The 19,258-nt window shown below is 39.2% G+C and overlaps 1 protein-coding gene across 2 annotated transcripts in view; it reads left to right on the top strand.

The window, feature by feature from the left end:
- The window catches only part of Bdp1 (B double prime 1, subunit of RNA polymerase III transcription initiation factor IIIB), a 92,149-nt gene that overhangs the window by 15,649 nt on the left and 57,242 nt on the right, over positions 1-19,258 (top strand). For both annotated transcript variants that reach the window (XM_036206778.1, XM_036206777.1), the window contains exons 7-13: positions 585-679; positions 4,310-4,364; positions 9,912-10,052; positions 11,179-11,460; positions 14,581-14,716; positions 15,676-15,816; positions 18,411-18,570. In XM_036206778.1, coding sequence (XP_036062671.1) covers positions 585-679; positions 4,310-4,364; positions 9,912-10,052; positions 11,179-11,460; positions 14,581-14,716; positions 15,676-15,816; positions 18,411-18,570 — 1,010 coding nt within the window. The remainder of the gene's footprint in view (positions 1-584; positions 680-4,309; positions 4,365-9,911; positions 10,053-11,178; positions 11,461-14,580; positions 14,717-15,675; positions 15,817-18,410; positions 18,571-19,258) is intronic.

Raw genomic sequence — 19,258 nt, 5'->3', positions numbered from 1 at the left:
CTATTTTCAGAGACCCCTTTATCTCAAGTTTGTTTTATTACCTGGTTGGGTGGCCCTCTCTTTGTCCCAACAGGAACATGTGATGACCAAGTTTTAGGGACGCTTTGTAGTGGGGGTGTGAACATTTAGTTGTCTGCTGGGCCACCCACTTCACTTTCATAGCGGTCCCTGTTGGGTACAGAGCAAGAATCCTGACTGGTAAGTTACAGACCAAGTTAGAAGTATTACATGGGGCAGGGCACGACCAGGAAATCTGGTCCTGTCAGATGGGTTTCACAAACTGTGGCTTATATCCCACCAGGCTTGAGGTAGAGTCCAGGCCTAGAATCTTGCACCACACACATCAGGAGTTCTGGAACTCAGCAGTCCTTGTTCCCATAGCCTCCTGAGTTCTGGGATTATGGAATGTATCACCACACTTACCTATGGAGATTTTTTTTTCTTTAAATGTATTAGGGTGTTTAGAATTCTTTGAATTTCTTTTCAATAAAATTAAATATTGTATAACTTATTTTTAACTAATAAACTTAGGTTATTTTGTCTGATCAGAGAATTAATTTTCAGTTAATCTTTTATTTTTACAGAAACAGATATGTTTTTTTTAGCCATCAGCATGGTAGGAACTGACTTTTCTATGATTGGACAACTTTTTCCTCACAGAGCAAGGATAGAAATTAAGGTAAAGTATACCTATAACATTGCTTAGATAATGCCAAAAAATTACTAAGGCTTTTTTCTTTTAACTTAATTTATAGTCATTTGTTCTCTATTTTGTGTGTGTGTGTGTGTGTGTGTGTGTGTGTGTGTAAAACACTGATTCTTGTAAGATTTCTCAATTTTAGTATAGTTATATCTTCTGAACTTTTACATGACTTTTAAAATATATTTGAAGACTACTGATAAAGATACTGAAATTAAGAATTAGTTAATGAGGCCAGGTGGTGATGGCACACACCTTTAATCCCAGCACTCAGGAGGCAGAGGCAGGCGGATCTATCTCTGTGAGTTTGAGGTCAGCCTGGTCTACAGAGCAAGTTCCAGGACAGCCAGGGCTACACAGAATGAAAAGAGAAAGTAGATGTACTTGAATTCTTAGAGTAAATGTAGCTTTATGATTATAAAGTACCTTTTAGATTAGAATGATATGAAAAGTGCTTGGGAGGAAGAGGTAGGTGATCTCTTAGAGTCTGAGGCCATCCTGGTCTACAAATTGAGTTCTAGAACAGCCAGGGCTACACACAGGGAAACCCTATCTCGAAAAACCAGCATTAAAGAAAAAAGTGCTGTATATAACTGAACTGTCTATTGCTGTCTTACTTCCCTGCACTTTGAGTGACTACTAGCATTGTAAGCAACAGAAGTGCTGTCAGGTAGAGGTGTATTGACCCGGAGAGGGTAAGTAAGCTTTGTGGTTTTGCTGAGAAATTGTCTGTAGGTTTCCGGGTTGGAATGTATTTAGGTTCCACCATACTATGTTGTCAAAGTGCATTCCCAGTTAATAATGAGACATTTGCCCAACCATGTCTCTTTCTTTTAATTCCCCATCTTCTTATGTTTGCTACATTGTGAAAATAACCGATTAGAAAGATAAAAATTTGTGTCTTCTTAAAGTAGACTAGATTTGATTGCCTGGGAGCATTATGTAATGGGCATCTTGTAATATAATGCCATAGCCTCATGCATTTCTTCAAGAGGTGAGGCTCCTGCTTGTGTGTATGTATGCATTTTTTGTTTGTTTGTTTGTTTGTTTGTTTGTTTGAGACAGTTTCTCTGTAGCTTTGACTGTCTTTGAACCTACTCTGTAGACCAGGCTATCTTCAAACTCAGAGATTCACCTGCCTCTCGAGTGCTGGGATTAAAGGCGTGCCCCACCAGGCCTAGCTCCTGCTTATATATTCTTTATGTTCTAGTGTTGATGTTGGTTAGAAAGAGAACAACATTAAAGTTCTGTGAAGGCTAAACTTTGATTAGAGGTAGAATTTTCTGATAATGTGATTAATTAATAATGTTTGTCATTGAATTATTTCTTTTGGAAAACATTTAGGTTCTTTCCTTTAAAGGTTAGTGTAGTTCCAGTGGGTCTTTGAGTAGTGTGAAGAGTGAAAATGCACACTTCTAAGACTAGTGAAGTACATCCTGTTGATTTCTGGATGCTGAACTAACCTTGTAATTCATGGGTCAATTCCATGTGGTTTTACTATATTCCATTAATGTATTGCAGAAGTGTGCTACATTGTCTTCTTTTTTTAATTTATAAAATTACTTTTATTTTATTTTATATGTATGGGTATTTTGCCTGCATGTACATCTGTGAACCACATGTGTGTCTGGTGCCCATGGAAACCAGAAGAGGGCATCGAATCACTTAGGACTGGACTTGTAGACAGTTATGAGCTACTGTGTGGGTGGTGGAAAATGAACCCAGGTCCTCTGGGAGAGCAGCCAGTGTTCTTGACCCCTGAGCCGTCGCTCCAGTCTCCTTATTACATTTTTTTTTAGGAATTTGTAGAACTTCATTCATGGGAGATATTGGCTTGCATTTTCCTCCCTCCCTCCCTCCGTCTCTCCCTTCCCTCCCTCCCTCCCTCCCTCCCTTCCTTTTGTGTGTATGTAAGAAACTGTTTAGATCATAAGTTAAAATATTTTTGCTGGGTGGTAGTGGCATTCATATTAATCCCAGCACTTGGGAGGCAGAGGCAGGTGGATCTCTATGAGTTTGGGGCTAGCCTGGTCTACAGAGTGAGTTCTAGGACATCCAGGAATGCACAGAGAAACCCTGTCTTGAAAAACCATAAATAATTAGATTAATAAATAAATATAACTGAAAATTTTTTGTGTCAGTTTTGATGCTAAGCTGTGGAGTTCATATCTACAAAATTTTCTTACTTTTCTATTTCCATTTTAACTTTCATAGGTTCTGTAGTGATAACCCTCTGATTTGTTTACTTTTTCCTCCTGTTACTCATCTATCTTCTGTAAATTTGTTTTGGTTTATATTATTTTGAGACAGGCTTTCATTTTGTGACCCATGCTGATTTCCAATTTGTGATCCTCCTTGCTTAACCTCCTGATTCATCTTTCTCTAAGGGCTTATTAACTTTAAAAAAAATCTTTGTAATGAGCCAGATGTGTTGGTGTGTGCCTATAATTCTAGCACTCAAGAGGTGATAAGAGAATCAGGAGTTTAAGACCAGCCTTGAGTTCATGAGATGCTGCCTTAAACGACCACAAGTAAACAAACAGAACTCACTGAACAGGTCTGGGGCAGTGTCTTAGATGGGAAAGCCCTTGCCTTGTGAGTTGAAGGCCTGAGTTTGATTTCTGAGCACCCATGTAACATGTAAAATACATGGCAGTGCATGTCTGTAACCCCAAAACTCAAGAGGTAGACAGGAAGATTAAGAATTCAAGGTTATCTTTGAATAGTGAGCATGATGTCACAATGGTGTACATTGGTTCTTGTCTTAAAAATATATATATATCTTATATAGTATACACTATGTATAGATATATCAGGAACCATCTATAAATGAGATAAACTTGGGTTTAAATTTTTGCTTAGTTATTTCTGTATAGACTCCCTTCTATTACACTTAAAAACACTTTGGAATAATAATAATGCAAGAGGTTTAACCTTAGGAATATTTTGGGTTGGATAAAATAGTGTTAGCTTAATTGACGATATATTTAACTGTTTAGTGTGATAGTCAAAATTTTTTGTTTGTTTGTTTTTGTTTTTTTCTGACTTTCAAGACAGGGTTTCTCTGTGTAGCCCTGGCTATCCTGGAACGAACTCTGTAGTCCAGGCTGGCCTGTAACTTAGAGATTTGCCTGCCTCTGCTTCCTGAGTGTTGGGAATAAAGTCATGCATGACCATTGCCTGGCTTAGTCAGCTTTTTTTTTTTTTTTAATTAATCTATTTATCGCATGTGTATCTGTGTGTGTGTGTGTGTGTGTGTGTGTGTGTGTGTGTGTGTGTACTTGTACGTGCATGTGCATCACGTGTACAATACCCAGGGAGGCGAGAAGAGGGCATTAATTGTTTGAATTGGAGTCAGAGCCTCCATATGACTACTAGATAATGAACCCAAGTCTTCGGCAGAGCAGCAGGTGCTCTCACCCATTGAGGCGTCCTTCTGCCCGCAATCAGTTTAAGAGACTAAAGCTTTAAGTAACTTAGCCTATTGGCAGAGACATACCATTTAGTACGGAATGGTATGCTCTATAGAATTGCATATTAATGCTCTCTGATAGAAATAATCTTTGTTGAATGGCAGAACATTACTATAGATCTTTTTGTTGTTAACAGAATAAATTTAAACGTGAAGAAAAAACAAATGGATGGAGAATAGACAAAGCATTCCGTAAGTACTAAAGTCTTTCTTCACAAAGTATTGTTTGTAGAGGTTGAAAAGTGACCAGCCCTTTGTCTTTGGCTCTGGTGTTTTACATTTGTCCTTAGATTGGCATAAGAAAAAGAATGCAAGTTTTCCTTTTGGTTTTTTAAGATTAAGGCCTTGCTATATATTCCAGGCTAGTCTGGAACTTTCGATCTTTGCCTCAGCTTCCAAGTGCTGGGGTTACAGGTATAAACCACTGTGCCTGAGTTGTTGTTTTTTTGTTTGGTTTTTTTCTTTTCCTTTTTTTTTTTTTTTTTTTTTTTTTTGAGACAGGGTTTCTCTGTATAGTTCTGGCTGTCCTGGAACTTGCTATGTAGGCCATGCTGGGCTTGAACTCACGGAGATCCATCTGCCTTCCAAGTGCTGGGGTTAAAGGCATGCATCATCCTTCTGGTGTGTGTCTGAGTGTTTTTATTTAACAGTGTGAGTTTGGTAATTGGTACAGATGTGTAAGCAAAGAATTAGACAAAATATCCAGAAGCAGGTAAGCAGAGTTTTGTTTTGTTTTGTTTTCCAAGACGGTTTCTCTGTGTAGCTCTGGCTGTCCTGGAACTCAGCTTTGTAGACCAGGCTGGCTTTGAACTTGCAGAGATTTTTTTTCTGCCTTTGCCTCTCAAGTACTGAAATTAAAGATGTGTGCCACCACTGCCTGGTGGTAAGCAGAGTTTTAAGTCTGTGAATGTATATAGTAACTGATAATGAAAAGTGGCTTTTTCAGTGTTTTATTTTGTATCAATGCATGTATGGATGTGCACCAGCATGTGTATCACAGCATAACTTACAAAAGTTTGTCTTCTCCTTCCATCATGTGGTTCTGTGCTAAATTGAGGGTGTCGGGCTTGGTAGTCAGTGCTTGGTAGTAACTGTGCCATCTCACTGTTCCTGAGTGCTTTGTAATTGGAAAGGAGCTGTTTTTAGGAGTTAGTTCATGGAAGTAGATTGTGACAGCTGGTTCATTTGTCGTCAGCCAGCCATTGAGTCAACAGCACTGATTACCTGCTGTGTTCTGGGTGCTCTCCAAGATGTGTAGGCAAACAAGGCAGGGGAGAATCTGCTTGGAGAGTCCTGAGTTTAAATGGTGGGGGATATTGTTAAGCAGATTCCAGGTAGGGACTGAGTTCTTCAAAGGAAGAAAAAGGAATTGAGTCCTAATGCTCATTGATCCTTAGTGAAGCTCTTTATGTATGGGTAACATTTAAATTCAGATCTGATTTAAAAGAGCAGTAGGAAACATCTAGCTTCTGATACTTTCATTAAAATTATTATTTTTTCCTTTATTAAGTCTACAGAAAGACTACAAGATATCTATAAATAAAATCAAATTTATGTTTAGAATAGTTTTTCTTAAATGTTTTGGAAGATACATACTTTTTATGAAGAAATAATTATCAGCATTTCATAATTAATGTCAATGTTCATTTAGCCATGAAATTAGCTGTAGTGCTAAATTTAATTACTTACAAGTAAAATAAAAAAAAATTCTTTTTGAGACAAGGCCCCACTGTTTAGTCCTGGCTGTTCTGAAAACTCTACATAGACCAGGCTAGACTCAAACCCAGAGAGATCTACCTGCTTCTGTCCCTCAAGTGCTGGAATTAAATATGTACACCATCTTGCCTGTCTAAAATTTGTGTGTGTGTGTGTGTGTGTGTGTGTGTGTGTGTGTGTGTGTGTGTATGTTGAGTGCCTGCATCTATGTACCATGTGTGTGCCTGGTGTCCACAGAGGACAGAAGAGGGTATTGGATCCCTTGGAACTGAAGTTAGCAGGTGGTTATGAGCTACCATGTGGTTTTGGGGAACTCAACTCATCCCTCTCCAAGGGCAGCAAGTACTATTACTTCAGCTCCAAAGCTGAAGCTCTGATTGCCTGGAACTCAGTATGTAGGCTAGGCTGACTGACTGTTAACAGAGAGTCATCTGCCTCTGCCTCCTGAATTCTGAGATCAAAGGTGTGCACCACCATATCCATCTCAAAATAAAATTTCTTAATGAAAGTTAGCCATAGGGCTGGTTGTAGGGGAAATGACTCATGTGTGATATAGGATATCCACTGTGTAGCGTGTGAATTTAATTTATGAGTAGACACCATGGTAGATGAGTGGGTCTGATGTGCAGTGTTCTGTCTTTAGTTGAAAATATTTCCAGGAGTGGCTCCTGACAGATCTGGAGTATTGTGAATAGAGGAACTTCTCCATTTAAAAAATGGAGAAACTTTCCACTGGGCTTAATAGATTATCAGAAAATAATTTATAGATTTCATAGTTTTGTTTTTCTTTTTTCTTTTGATTCTTTGTAATAGGAAATTAAAGAATTAAAGAAAGACTTCTGTGGGCTTTTTAAAGTTTTATTTTATGTGTATGAATGTATGCATTCATGTATGTTCAACTCATGTGTGTATGGTGTCAGAAGAGAGCATTCTATCATTTGGAACTGGAGTTATGAATTGTTGTGGTTCACCATGTGGGTGCTGTGCTGAGAACTGAACAACCTGCATCCTCTGCAAGATCAATAAGGGCCCTAAACCCCTGAGCATCTCTCCAGCTCCCTTTATAGAATTGTTTTTTGTTTTTGTCTGGAAAGGATCGGAAAGGATCTTATATTGTAAGTCCTCTAGAACCACCTAAAGATTTGTTCTGGATTCCTTAGATGCTAGTTAATTGTTGTGGAGAACCAGAACAGATTAGTATTTTAATATGTATCTCCTTTTCTGAGGCATTTTTGTGATCTTTCTGTACATTCACCAGAGTTTAGATGTAAAGTTTAAGGAAGCATTCTTTTGTAGATTTATTCCTTGTTTTTGTTTTTTTCCCTGACTGCTCTCTTGCTCTATTATACAGTTGACAGTGGCAGTATTTTTGATTTCATTAGACTGTTTTATATTTACTTCCCATTTTACCAATGCTAAGAAGAATACATTGAAGTGGACATAATGAAAAGAGGGCATGTTGTAATCATAGGCATTTGGAGGAGGTCTTAGTTATTTCCATTTGTGTTTGGGGGCTGAAAATTGACCCCAGGTTCTTATGCCAGCTAATGCATGTGCTTTACCACTGAATTACCTCCTGGGCTCTGGCTTTGCTACCTAAAATAATTGATACAATAGTTCAAAATATAATTTGAATTTAATAAAGAATACATCCTAATAACCAGCATCCTAAGTTATGCATGGACTGTTTTCAATCAACTCAGAAGACCCTTTGTTTGCCTTCCAATCAAGCCATGCTTTGATAGTTCAAGGGCACTGCTGTTTCCATTTGAGTTACCATAGACTAGCGTAGCATGTTTTAATCGTCTAATTGAATCATACAATATGTGATGCTTGGTGTCTGATTTATTTTTGAGATTCACCCATTTTATTGCTTGTATAAATATTTTATCCTTTTAATAGGTTGGTGCAAAAGTAATTTTGGTTTTTACATTGTTGAAATTACCATTTTATATTGATTACATTCTTAAATATGGTTATTCATCATATTAATGCACATTTCTCACCTTATGACCTTGTACTACTGACTTATTACCTAGTTATATTTATATTACATATTTACTATGAAATCACATTAGACAAAGAGCAAAATCAAGATAGTCTTCTAAATTTTTTTTAAACATTTTATTTTTGTATGCCTGAGTACATGTCTGCAGCCCATGGGTACGTTGCCTACAGAGGACGGAAGTGAGTGTTGAATTCCCTGGAACTGGAGTTACACATGGTTGTGAACTACCCTGTGGGTGCTGGGAACTGAACCCTGGAAGAGCAGTGTCTTAGTTAGGGTTGCTATTGCTGTGATGAAATACCATGACCAAGTTATTTTGGGGAGGAAAGGATTTATTTGGCTTATGCCTCCAAATCACTGTTCATCATTGAAGGAAGTCAGAACAGGAATTCAAACGACAGCAATCTAGAGGCAGGAGCTGATGCAGAGGGCATGGAAGGATGCTGCTTATTGGCTTGCTCTTCATGGCTTGCTCAACCTGCTTTCTTACAGAACCCAGGACCACCATGCCTGGGTCCTCCCACATCAGTCACTAATTAAGAACATAGACTACCTACAGCCTGGTCTTACAGAGGCATTTTCTTAGTTTGAGTCTTGCTCCTTCTGGATGACTTTACCTTGTGTCAAGTTGATGTAAAACTAGCCTGCACAAGCAGCCAGTGCTCTTAACTGCTGAGCCAGCTCTCTTGCCTCTCAAGTGTTTTCTTACTTGACTTCAAATTGAGTCATGTATAAGAAGAAAATTTGCAACATAACAATGCATTTGGTCCAGGGACTGTTAAGAAATATACTGTTACAATAATGGTTCAGTTAGGTTTGCAAAGAAGAGGAGAACCTTGAAGGTGAGGAATATAGCAAGCTGAACAATTGGTGAATCTGCCCTTTCTACAACTCAGATGTTGTAGAACTCAGTGTGGACCATTCAGTGGTTATTTTGCATTTGAAGCATATTGGAAACCTGAAAAAGCTCAATTAAAAAGTCATCATTTTGAACTGTCGTCCTGATTTCACACACAACGTTGTACCATTTCTTTATTGGGTTGTGATATGCAGAGTGACAAGTGGATTGCGTTGTGATGTATAGTAAAGCAATGCCTAACAGTGGCTGGACCGAGAAGAGGCTTCCAAGCACTTCTCAAAGCGTTTTATTATAGCTGAGAAATAGGTCCATCAAGTCCATGCACTGTGCAGCTGGCATTGGTCAACAGACAGGGCCTGGTTCTCCACAATGCCCAACCTAGCATACGACCAGTACTGCAGAAGTTGAAACTGAACAAGTTAGGCTCCACAGTTGTTGCTTTGAGTTAGGGTCTCACTTTAAACCCTGGCTGATCTGGAGCTTACTATGTAGACCAGGCTGGCCTTGAACTCACAGATATGCCTGCCTTGGAATCAAAGGTGTGTGCTACCACACCTGGCTTAGGCCACCAAGTTTTGCTTCATCTGGTGTGTTCATCTGACCCCTTGCCAGTTGACTATCACTTCTCCAAGCATCTCAATAGTTTTTTACTTATACCAGAAAGAAGCAGAAAGTGTTTTCTAAGAGTTCATTGAATCTCAAGCATGGATTTCACACTGCAGGGACTAAAATAAAGCAAAGTACCTTACTTTCAATTGGCAAAAATGTGTTGATTGGAATGGTTTCTATTTTGATTAAGAAAGATGTATTTGAACCTATTTAAACCTATTTATAATGACATAAAACTCATGATCTAAAACACCAGTTCATTTTGTAACAACCTAATATTTTAATTTAATTTATTTTTTGATGCTGGGGCTTTAACCCAGGGTCTGGTGTATGCTATAATTGCTGGACACATTTAGCCCTTACTTGTTAAATTACCTTTTTGTTCTGTTACTGGAAGGTGCTATATGCTTACTTATTCACGCTCTGTCTAATAAATAAGTCCATTTGCTTTGGATGTTATACTACTTTGAAAACTAGAGAGCTCTTCTTTAAAAACAAAACAAAACAAAACAAAAAACCTAAATTTTTTTCCCTTTTCTTTAAACAGAGGAAAAACGCCCTTTTGACTTCGATTTTTTTGCTCATTTGCTTCAGAAAGTTCTTGCTGAGGAAGAAAAAAGGAAACAAAAATCTTCTAAATGTCAGAATTTAAAAGAAAAGGCCTCCAAGCCACGGAAAAATGTAAAAGGTATTGATTGTTCAATTTCATGTAGTGGTGAGTTGACGGTATTGCCTCTTAGGAATTGAGAGTTCACATGTTATTCAGGTAGTTGACGTCATCAGAGTGTGCAGTTGGAGGGAATTATTATTATTGTTATTAATGCTTACATGTCCCGGGGTTTGTGTGTGTGTTTGTGGGAGAGGCCTGACACAGGCTGGAGGGATGGCTCAGATGTTAAGAATACTTTGTTGCTCTTAAATGGGACTGGCCTTTGGTTTCCAGCACCTGTGTTGGTGTGGCTTACAATTGCCTATGACTGCAACTCTGGTATTTGATGCCACCTTCTAGCCTCTCTAGATATCGATACCCACTGTGCACGCGCACACACACACACATGTATTTCAAAGGAAAAAAAAAACAGTGTTTCAGTCTGAGGATGTAGTTTAGTACTTGCCAGGAATGCAGAAGACTGCCTGGATTTGATCCCCAGCACCACAAAATGATAAAAAAGATGCATAGTTCAGACAGGAGGATCAGAAATTCATGCCTGATTTCAGTTATATGGTTTGAAGCAACCTGGGATGCATCAGACCTTGTCTCAGAAAGTCAACCAAATAACCTAAATTGATATAAAAGGTACAGTTCTAGAACTCTTTGTCCTACCTGACGTTCAAAGCAAATTCTTCAGAATTCCTAGGAATAACTGTCACCAACCACATACTGTGCACATACTGGTGTGCATATAATTTTTTTTAATGAAAATGTAAGCTCATAAATATGCAAATATTTCTGCCACTTGAAGTTTTTATATAACAATATGCTTTGAATTCCATCACATTACTACATATAAACTTACTTTATTATTATTAATTGCCACGTGTGTATCCTTTTTGTTTGGGGGAGACAGTACTGGGAGTTGAACCCATGGCCGAGTATGCTAAGAAGGATGTGCTTTACCACTGAGCCTGGACCTGCATGGATTTTTATATTGTAAATATTATAACTGATTTCTTCTTTCCCTCCTTTAGTCTGTCTTCAGTTTTTGCACAAAAGTAACGCAACAGAATATACTTTAGAGTATTTATCATCTTCCCTTTTAATAAGTTTTCTGTAAGTAGTTCATGTATTTATAACAATTTCTCTTGTTTTTAAGCAAAAAAAGTAACCAATGAAGAAGTGAATGATGATCCAGATGAGTCTGTAAATAGTAACATTTCAGACCCAGAAAGATCTCAAAAGGATGCTCAGACAGTTGCTGGAGAGGAATCACCAACTCCGTCAGGACCGGATTTAGAACAAGCTATGTTAGAGCAAGACAAAAATCAAGAGAAAAAGAGGAGGAAGAACCAAGTTGAAGCTGATAAACAGGAAGCAACAAATCTTGCAGGAAATGTCCTTGTTCAGTCGAGCCCTCCTGAAGCAGAAATACATAAGAGTAAGTATTTTTTTTTAATTAATTTATTTATTATGTACACAGAAGAGGGCGCCAGATCTCATTACAGATGGTTGTGAGTCACCATGTGGGTGCTGGGAATTGAACTCAGGACCTCTGGAAGAGCAGTCGGTGCTCTTAACCTCTGAGCCATCTCTCCAGTCCCCAAGAGTAAGTCTTAAACACATCCTAGGAACCTCTGTTTCACTAGAAAAGACATGGACGGTAATGTGTATGGCAGATGCTGTGGTGAACAATAGCAATTACTAATGCTTGGTAAGTGGTTGTGTACTCAGTACTGTGTTACTTCTTGCCATTGTAGCTTTAGTTGAAGAGAAAAAACATAACTGTCGAAAGCAAAAAGAGTGAATCAGGAGAATTTTCTCCAGATTGTCCAAAGATGCATTTCTCTTGTATTCCCATTAACAGTCATTGGCAATCACATATTTGTTAATGAGTCTCAGGTTTGTATTGTCTGCCTTTATGAGATACATCTGTGAGCCTGTAATAGGTTGTTTAATTTTGGAAAGAGCTAGTAGGATTTGCACTTCTTTTTTCTTCTTGTTGTCTTAGAACGTAAGCGTACTGAGATGTAAGTGTTGCTAGGAGATGAAGACCAAAACTGTAGAGGAGACTTGGGTTCTTCTTAAGAGTATGCTTTGAGAATGATTATAGCAGTAATAAGGTTGGAGGTAGTAGAGCATGTGCTTAGCATGTGCAAATTCCTGGCTTTACTCCTTAGGAACCCCCTCTGCCTGCCCCCTCAACCCCCTTCCCGACCCTCCCCAATGAGTCCAGTCAGTGTTGCTCATCTGTGCATGGGTGTGGGTCATTGCAGCATAGGCAGCCTAACCAGAGGCCATACCCTTTAGAATAGAAAACTGACTCTTGGGCCGTGAGGTGGTGGTGGCGGTGGTGGCACATGCCTTTAATACCAGCACTCGGGAGGCAGAGGCAGGCAGATGGCTGTGAGTTTGAGGCCCGCCTGGTCTACAAAAAAAAAAAAGGAAAAGGAAAGGAAACTGACTCTCCCCTCCCCGGTAGCCATCCCCGGCCAGCAGCTCCTCAGCTACAATCTCTTGTGTCCCTCCACCACCCATGCTGGACTGGTGACTGGCTTGATCTTGTGCTTGTAAACATAGTTGTTGTGAGTTCATAAGTGAAATGTTCCCGCCATGTCCAGAAGACTGATTTTCAGCAGTCTTCCTCAACCTCTGGTTCTTACAAACTTTCTGTGACCTCCTCTGTGATGTTCCCCAAGTTCAGGGGTGGGGGTGGCTGGGTGATTTAGTTGTTCATTTAAGACTGAACACTCAACAGGCACTTCACTTTCTGCATTTTGACCGTTTCTGAGTTTTGTATTGACTGGGTTAACTACAAAAAGAAGCTGCTCTCGTGAGGACTGAGAGCGGCACTGGTCTTCAGCTGTGAAGACCAGTGTTTAGAAGGCAGTTGACACTGTGTCCATTTGGCAGAGCAGTAAGTTATCTCCTGTGGCTTAGGTTGACACTAGCCATGGTTTCTGGCCAGGGTTCTTCTGCCCAAGCATGAGGTCCTCCTGTGTGGTGGATCTGACTATCAGACTATCCAAGAAGCACTTGTTCTCTCTGTAGCATTTGTGCCGCGGTCCCACCAGTGGACGCGTCTTGTCGGTTCAGTTGGTGTTGCTTGCGGGTGTCTCCCTCGGTAGCCTGTAGAGCATCTCCCAGCACTGTGAGAGCTAGCCGGAAGAGAGGGAAGTCAGGGAGAGTTCAATGATCAGTTCCGGTAGTTGAAGCAATAGGACTTTTTTTTCTTTTGAGATATGGTCTGATGTAGCCCAGCCTGGCCTAGAACTTGCTGTGTAGCCAAGGATGATCTTGAACTCCTGCTTCTCATGTTTGCAGTCTCAGAGCTGAGATTATGTGCGTTTACTCATATATCCTGCTTATGGTTGTCTGTTTTTTTTGTTTGAGACAAGGTTTCTCTGTGTAGCCCTGGTTGTCCTGGATCTCACTCTGTAGACCAGGCTGGCTCTAACTCAGAAAGCCATCTGTCTCTGCCTCCCGAGTGCTGGGATTAAAGGTGTGTATCACCATACCTGGTCCATGGTTGTGTGATTTATAAGCATTAGAATATTATACTCTACTGTTGTTTACTATTACAAGAAATACTACATGTAGAGGCCTATGAGATAGCTCAGTGGGTAAAGATGCTTAAGTTTGATCCCAGGGATCCCCAAAGGAGAAAACTCCTGTTGCTTTCTGAATTCCACATGGGCATTGTGGTAAAATACACTCTCTCTCTCTCTCTCTCTCTCTCTCTCTCTCTCTCACACACACACACACACACACACACAGTAAATGAATAAATAAATGAAAAGTAGTTTTTTAAAAAGAGATTATATATTAAAAGAAACCTGGGTAAAGTGGCTAGTATCTGTAATCCCACCACTTAGGTGTTAGAGGTAGGTAAATAGCTAGGTTCAGAAGTTCAGGGTTATCCTTAGCTATCCAGTGAGTTTGAGACCAGCCTATTACATTAGCCTGTCTCAACCAAAACAATAAGAGAGATTTTACATTTAAGCAGAATAAATTATCAATTCTAGCTCTTTTACTATCTAAGATAATTGGTGAGTCATTTGAGATGTTGGAACTCGAGTGGTTCTTCTTTATCATAGGGTTAATATTAGTGCCTTTTATTACACGTATTTATTTTGTGTCTGTGTGCCTGAGATGGCTCAGCAGGGAAAAGACACTTGCCATGTAGTCCTGACAACTTGGGTTCAATCCCCAAACCGTCAAAGGTAAAAAGTGAGCCCTGGCTCCAGAGTTGTCTTCTGAACTCTGTTTGTATGTATGTGATGGAACATGTGGACACTCATGCATGCCCATGAACACATGCACAGAGATGATAATAATAAATGCAAAAGAATTTTAAAAGTAAAAGGGCTGGAGAGATGGCTCAGCTATTAAAGGCTAAGGCTTAAACAACAAAACAAAATTTCCAAGAAAAAAACCTAAATCTTAAATGCTAAGTGGATTAATATTTTGTAAGAAGAAAAAGTTACATATAAATTCCTTATGCTTTAAAATATTGATATCTTTGCTATTTTTTTAAATAATATGTGTTTTATATTCCTAGATACATGCCCTGAGGAAAATGAAGGTGAATGCAATAAGGAACAAATACCTTCCTTCCCAGGGATCATAGACGACATTGCAGGGTTAGCATCCAGTGAGAAGGTGGAGATGAGTGCTGACTCCATCCCTTCCACACGGTATTTCCTGCCTCTTTACTGGCTTTATCTGCGTCTTCTCTTGATTCCTGAGGGAAGATTGAAGTCTCTGGCTGTCATTGTGGACTGCACTTCTTTTTCTGTTTGCTTCATTTATTTATTTTCAAACCTTTTCGTTAGGCTCGTACATAGCTAGGATTTTTTGTACCTTTATTAACTTTTAAAAACCATTTATTTTTATTAATTATGTGTGTGTGTGTGTGTGTGTGTGTGTGTGTGTGTGCGCGCGCGCGTGCGCACATGAGTGCAGGTGCCCACACAGGCATTGAATTCCCCTGGAACTGGAATTATAGGTGATTGCAACTGCTTGGTATAGGTGCTAAGAACTGAATATGAGTCCTTTCAAGGAGCAGTGTGTACTGTTAACTGCTGAACTGTTTCTCCAGCCTCTTAGTTAATTTTTTTAAAAAAATTATTGTGTATTATTTTCAAGCTTGTTGTGCTAATGCATACCTAAAATCCCAGCACTGAGGAGGCTGAGGCAGGAAGATTATAAGTCCGAGGTTAGCTTGGGCAACCTATCAGGTTTTACTAGTAGTTCCTGCCCTCAAACAAATAAGCACACACACAAACAAATCCTCCTGTCATAGCCTTCCAGACACTGGGATTACAGGGATGGACCGCCATGATGTTCAAGTTTAATTCCGAGCACCCATATAAAAAGCAAGGTCAGTGTTGCCCACTGATAATCCCAGTGTTGGAGGAGGCTTGCTTACCATCCTTCCTAGGCTAATTGGTGAGCCTCAGGTCCATGAAAAGCCCTGGTTCAAAAACACAAGGTGGACAGTTCTTGAGCAATGACAAGAGGTTTCACACCGTACCAGTATGTACACACACTCACTCACACACACACACACACACACACACACACACACCTTTTAGTCGTATGAAAATATATTTCTGGGTATTCGTTTTCTCCTGATACATTTTCCCTTCCTTAGTAATCAACAAGACATCATGCCAGAGTCAAGTGTTGCAGATTTGCCTGTGTCAGAAGTTGGGAGTGTTGCCTCTTGTGAAGTAAATAATGTTGGAAGTACTTGTACAGAAGAAAGAAATGTTGACCTAGAGAATAAACCACCGTAAGTATTTGATGCAGTAGGATTTCTTTTTAAACATTTTATAAAATTATTAAACATTTTCTTCTCTGAGTTTGGGATTAAACCCAGGACATCACACATATTGGACATGTCTAAGACTGGAAGGCTGAGCTAGCTCCAGCCTTTGATAAACTTCATTTTTAAAGGTAGATATTTATTATTTTAAATTAGGGGTGTGTGTGTGTGTGTGTGTGTGTGTGTGTGTGTGTGTGTGTTCGTTCCTCCTGGAGCTGTAGAGGCAGTTGTGAGCCACCCTATGTGGTGCTGGGAACCAAGTCCAGGAGCTCTTAACTGCTGATGCATTTCTCCATCCCCTTTATACAGTTCTTAAATAATCCTTAGGGAGTAGAAGAGACTCTTAATGTGTAGGTCACTTAATAGGTAATTTTACTGTGGTCTCTAATAACATACCATCAAATAATTTCACTTTCTGTGTTTTTCTCTTGGGATTTTTTATTTTCTGTTTCATTATAGAAAGGAAATGCTGGTGGGCCTGTCAGCCTACCTATTAGCAAGTATTGGGATTGATTGAGAGACCCTGCCTCAAAGAGTGAGGGGAAAGAGTGATTGAGGAAGACTCCTGAAGTCAGTCTTGGGTCTTGTATTAGTCAGGGTTCTCTAGAGGAGCAGAACTTATAAAATGAGTATGTATGTATGTGTGTAATACACATGTACACACACATATACACACATAGATATCAACATACACAGAACAGGACTTTATTAGAATGGCTTGCAGGCTGTGGTCCAGCTAGTACAACAGTGGCTATCAATGGCAGGTCTAAGAATTCAGTAGTTGTTCAGCCCATAAGGACGATGTCTCAGGTGGTCTTCAGTATATGCTGGAATCCTGAAGAAGTAGGCCCCAGTGCCAGTGAAGAGCAAGCAGGCACTAGCAAAGCGCTTCCATCCTCCATGTCTCTTATATACAAGAAGGTGTGGCCCACTATAAAGGTGGCTCCTCCCACCTCTACAGATCTGGATGAAAGAAGGTGTTTATTCCTTCCTCAGAGATCCAGATTAGAAGTGGGTCTTCCCCTTTGAATGATTTAATTAAGAAGAAATCCCTCACAGGTGTGTCCAGCCATTTGGGTTTTTGTTAAGATGTAGTCAAGTTCACAGGCCTACACAGCCACCCACATCCACAAATGAATACAAGCACACACGTACACTACATGCACATGAAAAGAAGAAAAAGGAACAAGACCTGTTGAGCTCATGAATGCTTATTTTTAGTAAAGCACACCACATTGAGAATCAAAATTTTGAAAGTAATTTTTGGAATAAACTCTGTATTTGGTTAATCAGAGAAAGACAGCAACGTCTCCTCACGGTTACTTCTTTCAGGGACTTGGAATGTATACTGAAACAAACCTAATTGCAGCGTACTCATACATAACAGTTTGCAGGGATCCCCCCCACACTTTTATGTAAAAGGTATATTTTTATAACTTAATAGTGTTTCGTCATTTGAACGTACCCTAATTTGTGTGGTTTGTTCTTTACCCATGGCCGTATAGTGTTTTTACAAACAACAGTTATGATCTTATGCTTTCACTTTCATGCTAGTTTGCAGGTATGTTTTTCAGTGAAGGTTTTAGAAATGGAACTGTTTGCTTAAAGGATGTGAGTGCGCATGTGTGCCATAGAGCACAAACAAAGGTCAGGACAGCTGTGGGATAGGGGCTCCCTTTGCAGGGTCATCCTCTTGATGGCAAGTGCCCAGGCCACTGAACCATCTCTGTAGTCCCTAGGATTTTATTTTTATGTTATCCAGTTTCTAGTTCTTTTCCACTTTTTATGAAATCTTAGATTACTCCGTCTAAAGTTTACAGAGTAACTTTCCTTTGTTTTTTATCTCTTCATTTAAATGTTTGATCCACTTGGAATACATTAATAGTACAGTACAAGGGTTGGAGCTCACTCTGTTTTATTTGTTAACCAGTTTTCCCATCAGAAGTTAGTTTTGTGTAATGTTTATTTTATTTTTATTTTTCTCAGACAGGGTCTTGCTATATAGTCTTGGCTGTCCTGGAACTTGCTGTGTGTTCCAGACTGGTCTCAAACTTAGATCCACTGGCCTCTTCCTCCTGAGTGCTGGGTTTAAAGGTGTGCACTCTCAAACCTAGCATAACATTTATTTTTAAGAATTCTGTTACGGATTTCAACTTTTCTATTTTGAGAAATAATCTTTTTTTTTTGTGGAGCTGAGGATCGAACCTAGGGCCTTGTGCTTGCTAGGCAAGTGTTCTACCACTGAGCTAAATCCCCAACTGAGAAATAATCTTTATTGTCTAAAATCATATCTAATTTGGAATCATTTTTTGTTTTGTTTCATTTACATGTTTATATATTTGGTACCACTGTACCTCTTAATTACCGATGTTGGTATATTTTTAACATCTAGTAGAGTAAGTCTCTCTTTCAGCTTCCTTTGCTGGAGCTCTCTGAATTCCAGCTGTCTTATTTTCCAGCTTTTTAGAGTTTTATTTGATTGTGAATACATGTTGGTTACAATTCAAATAATATCCTATTTTGTTTTCTTTTTTCTTTTCTTTTCTTTTCTTTTTTTTTAGAGAGACTGAACAAGCAGAAAATGTTAAACCAAAATCAAGAAGTCGATTCCAGAGACCTAAACCTAATCTGTCAAGGGCAGTTGGGAAGAAATCAGTTGTTTCACAAGATAAACAAGATGAAAGGAGCAAGAATTCACCTTCAGAAACTTCAGCTGAAAAGGTGTGGTTTAAGAGATACATGGAAATTAAAGTTATAAAAATATTTTCGCCGGGTGGTGGTGGCGCATGCCTGTAATCCCAGCACTCGGGAGGCAGAGGCAGGTGGATCTCTGTGAGTTCAAGGCCAGCCTGGTCTACAGAGCGAGATCCAGGACAGACTCCAAAGCTACAGAGAAACCCTGTCTTGAAAAGTAAAACAAAACAAAAAATATTTTCTAGGTAATTACAAATAAAATATTTAACTTGTAATTTCAAACTCTGTTACTAATAGGAAAACACAAAAACTTAAAATTAGATTTGTTCTTATTAATCTTCATTTCAATGTGTTTCCTTTAGAGTGTTGGCTGTCTTTAGAAAACATTGTTTTTTATTATTACTGCCTGGCTTCTGTTAACTTTTAAAAAAATTACATAGTGTGTGTGGGTGAGGTAGGGCTGGGGTCAAAGGATATCTTGCCAAGGAGTTGGTTTTCTCATTCCATTATGTGGTTCTTAGAGATTAAAGTTAGGCTGTAAGGATTAGTGGCAAGCTTCTTTTCCTTTGCTTTGTCTGAAACTCTCTATGTAGACCATGCTTACCTCAAACCCAGAGAGATCTGCCTGCCTCTGTCTCCCAAGTGTTGGGATTAGAGGCATATGCTACCATACCTAGCCTCTTCAGTTTCTTCCTAAAAATTGTATTAGTGGTCA

This window comes from Onychomys torridus, chromosome 15 (assembly GCF_903995425.1).
Source record: "Onychomys torridus chromosome 15, mOncTor1.1, whole genome shotgun sequence".
NCBI classification, from domain to species: domain Eukaryota; kingdom Metazoa; phylum Chordata; class Mammalia; order Rodentia; family Cricetidae; genus Onychomys; species Onychomys torridus.
Note: the sequence above shows the minus strand (reverse complement) of the source record. Positions and strands in the feature narration are given on the sequence as shown.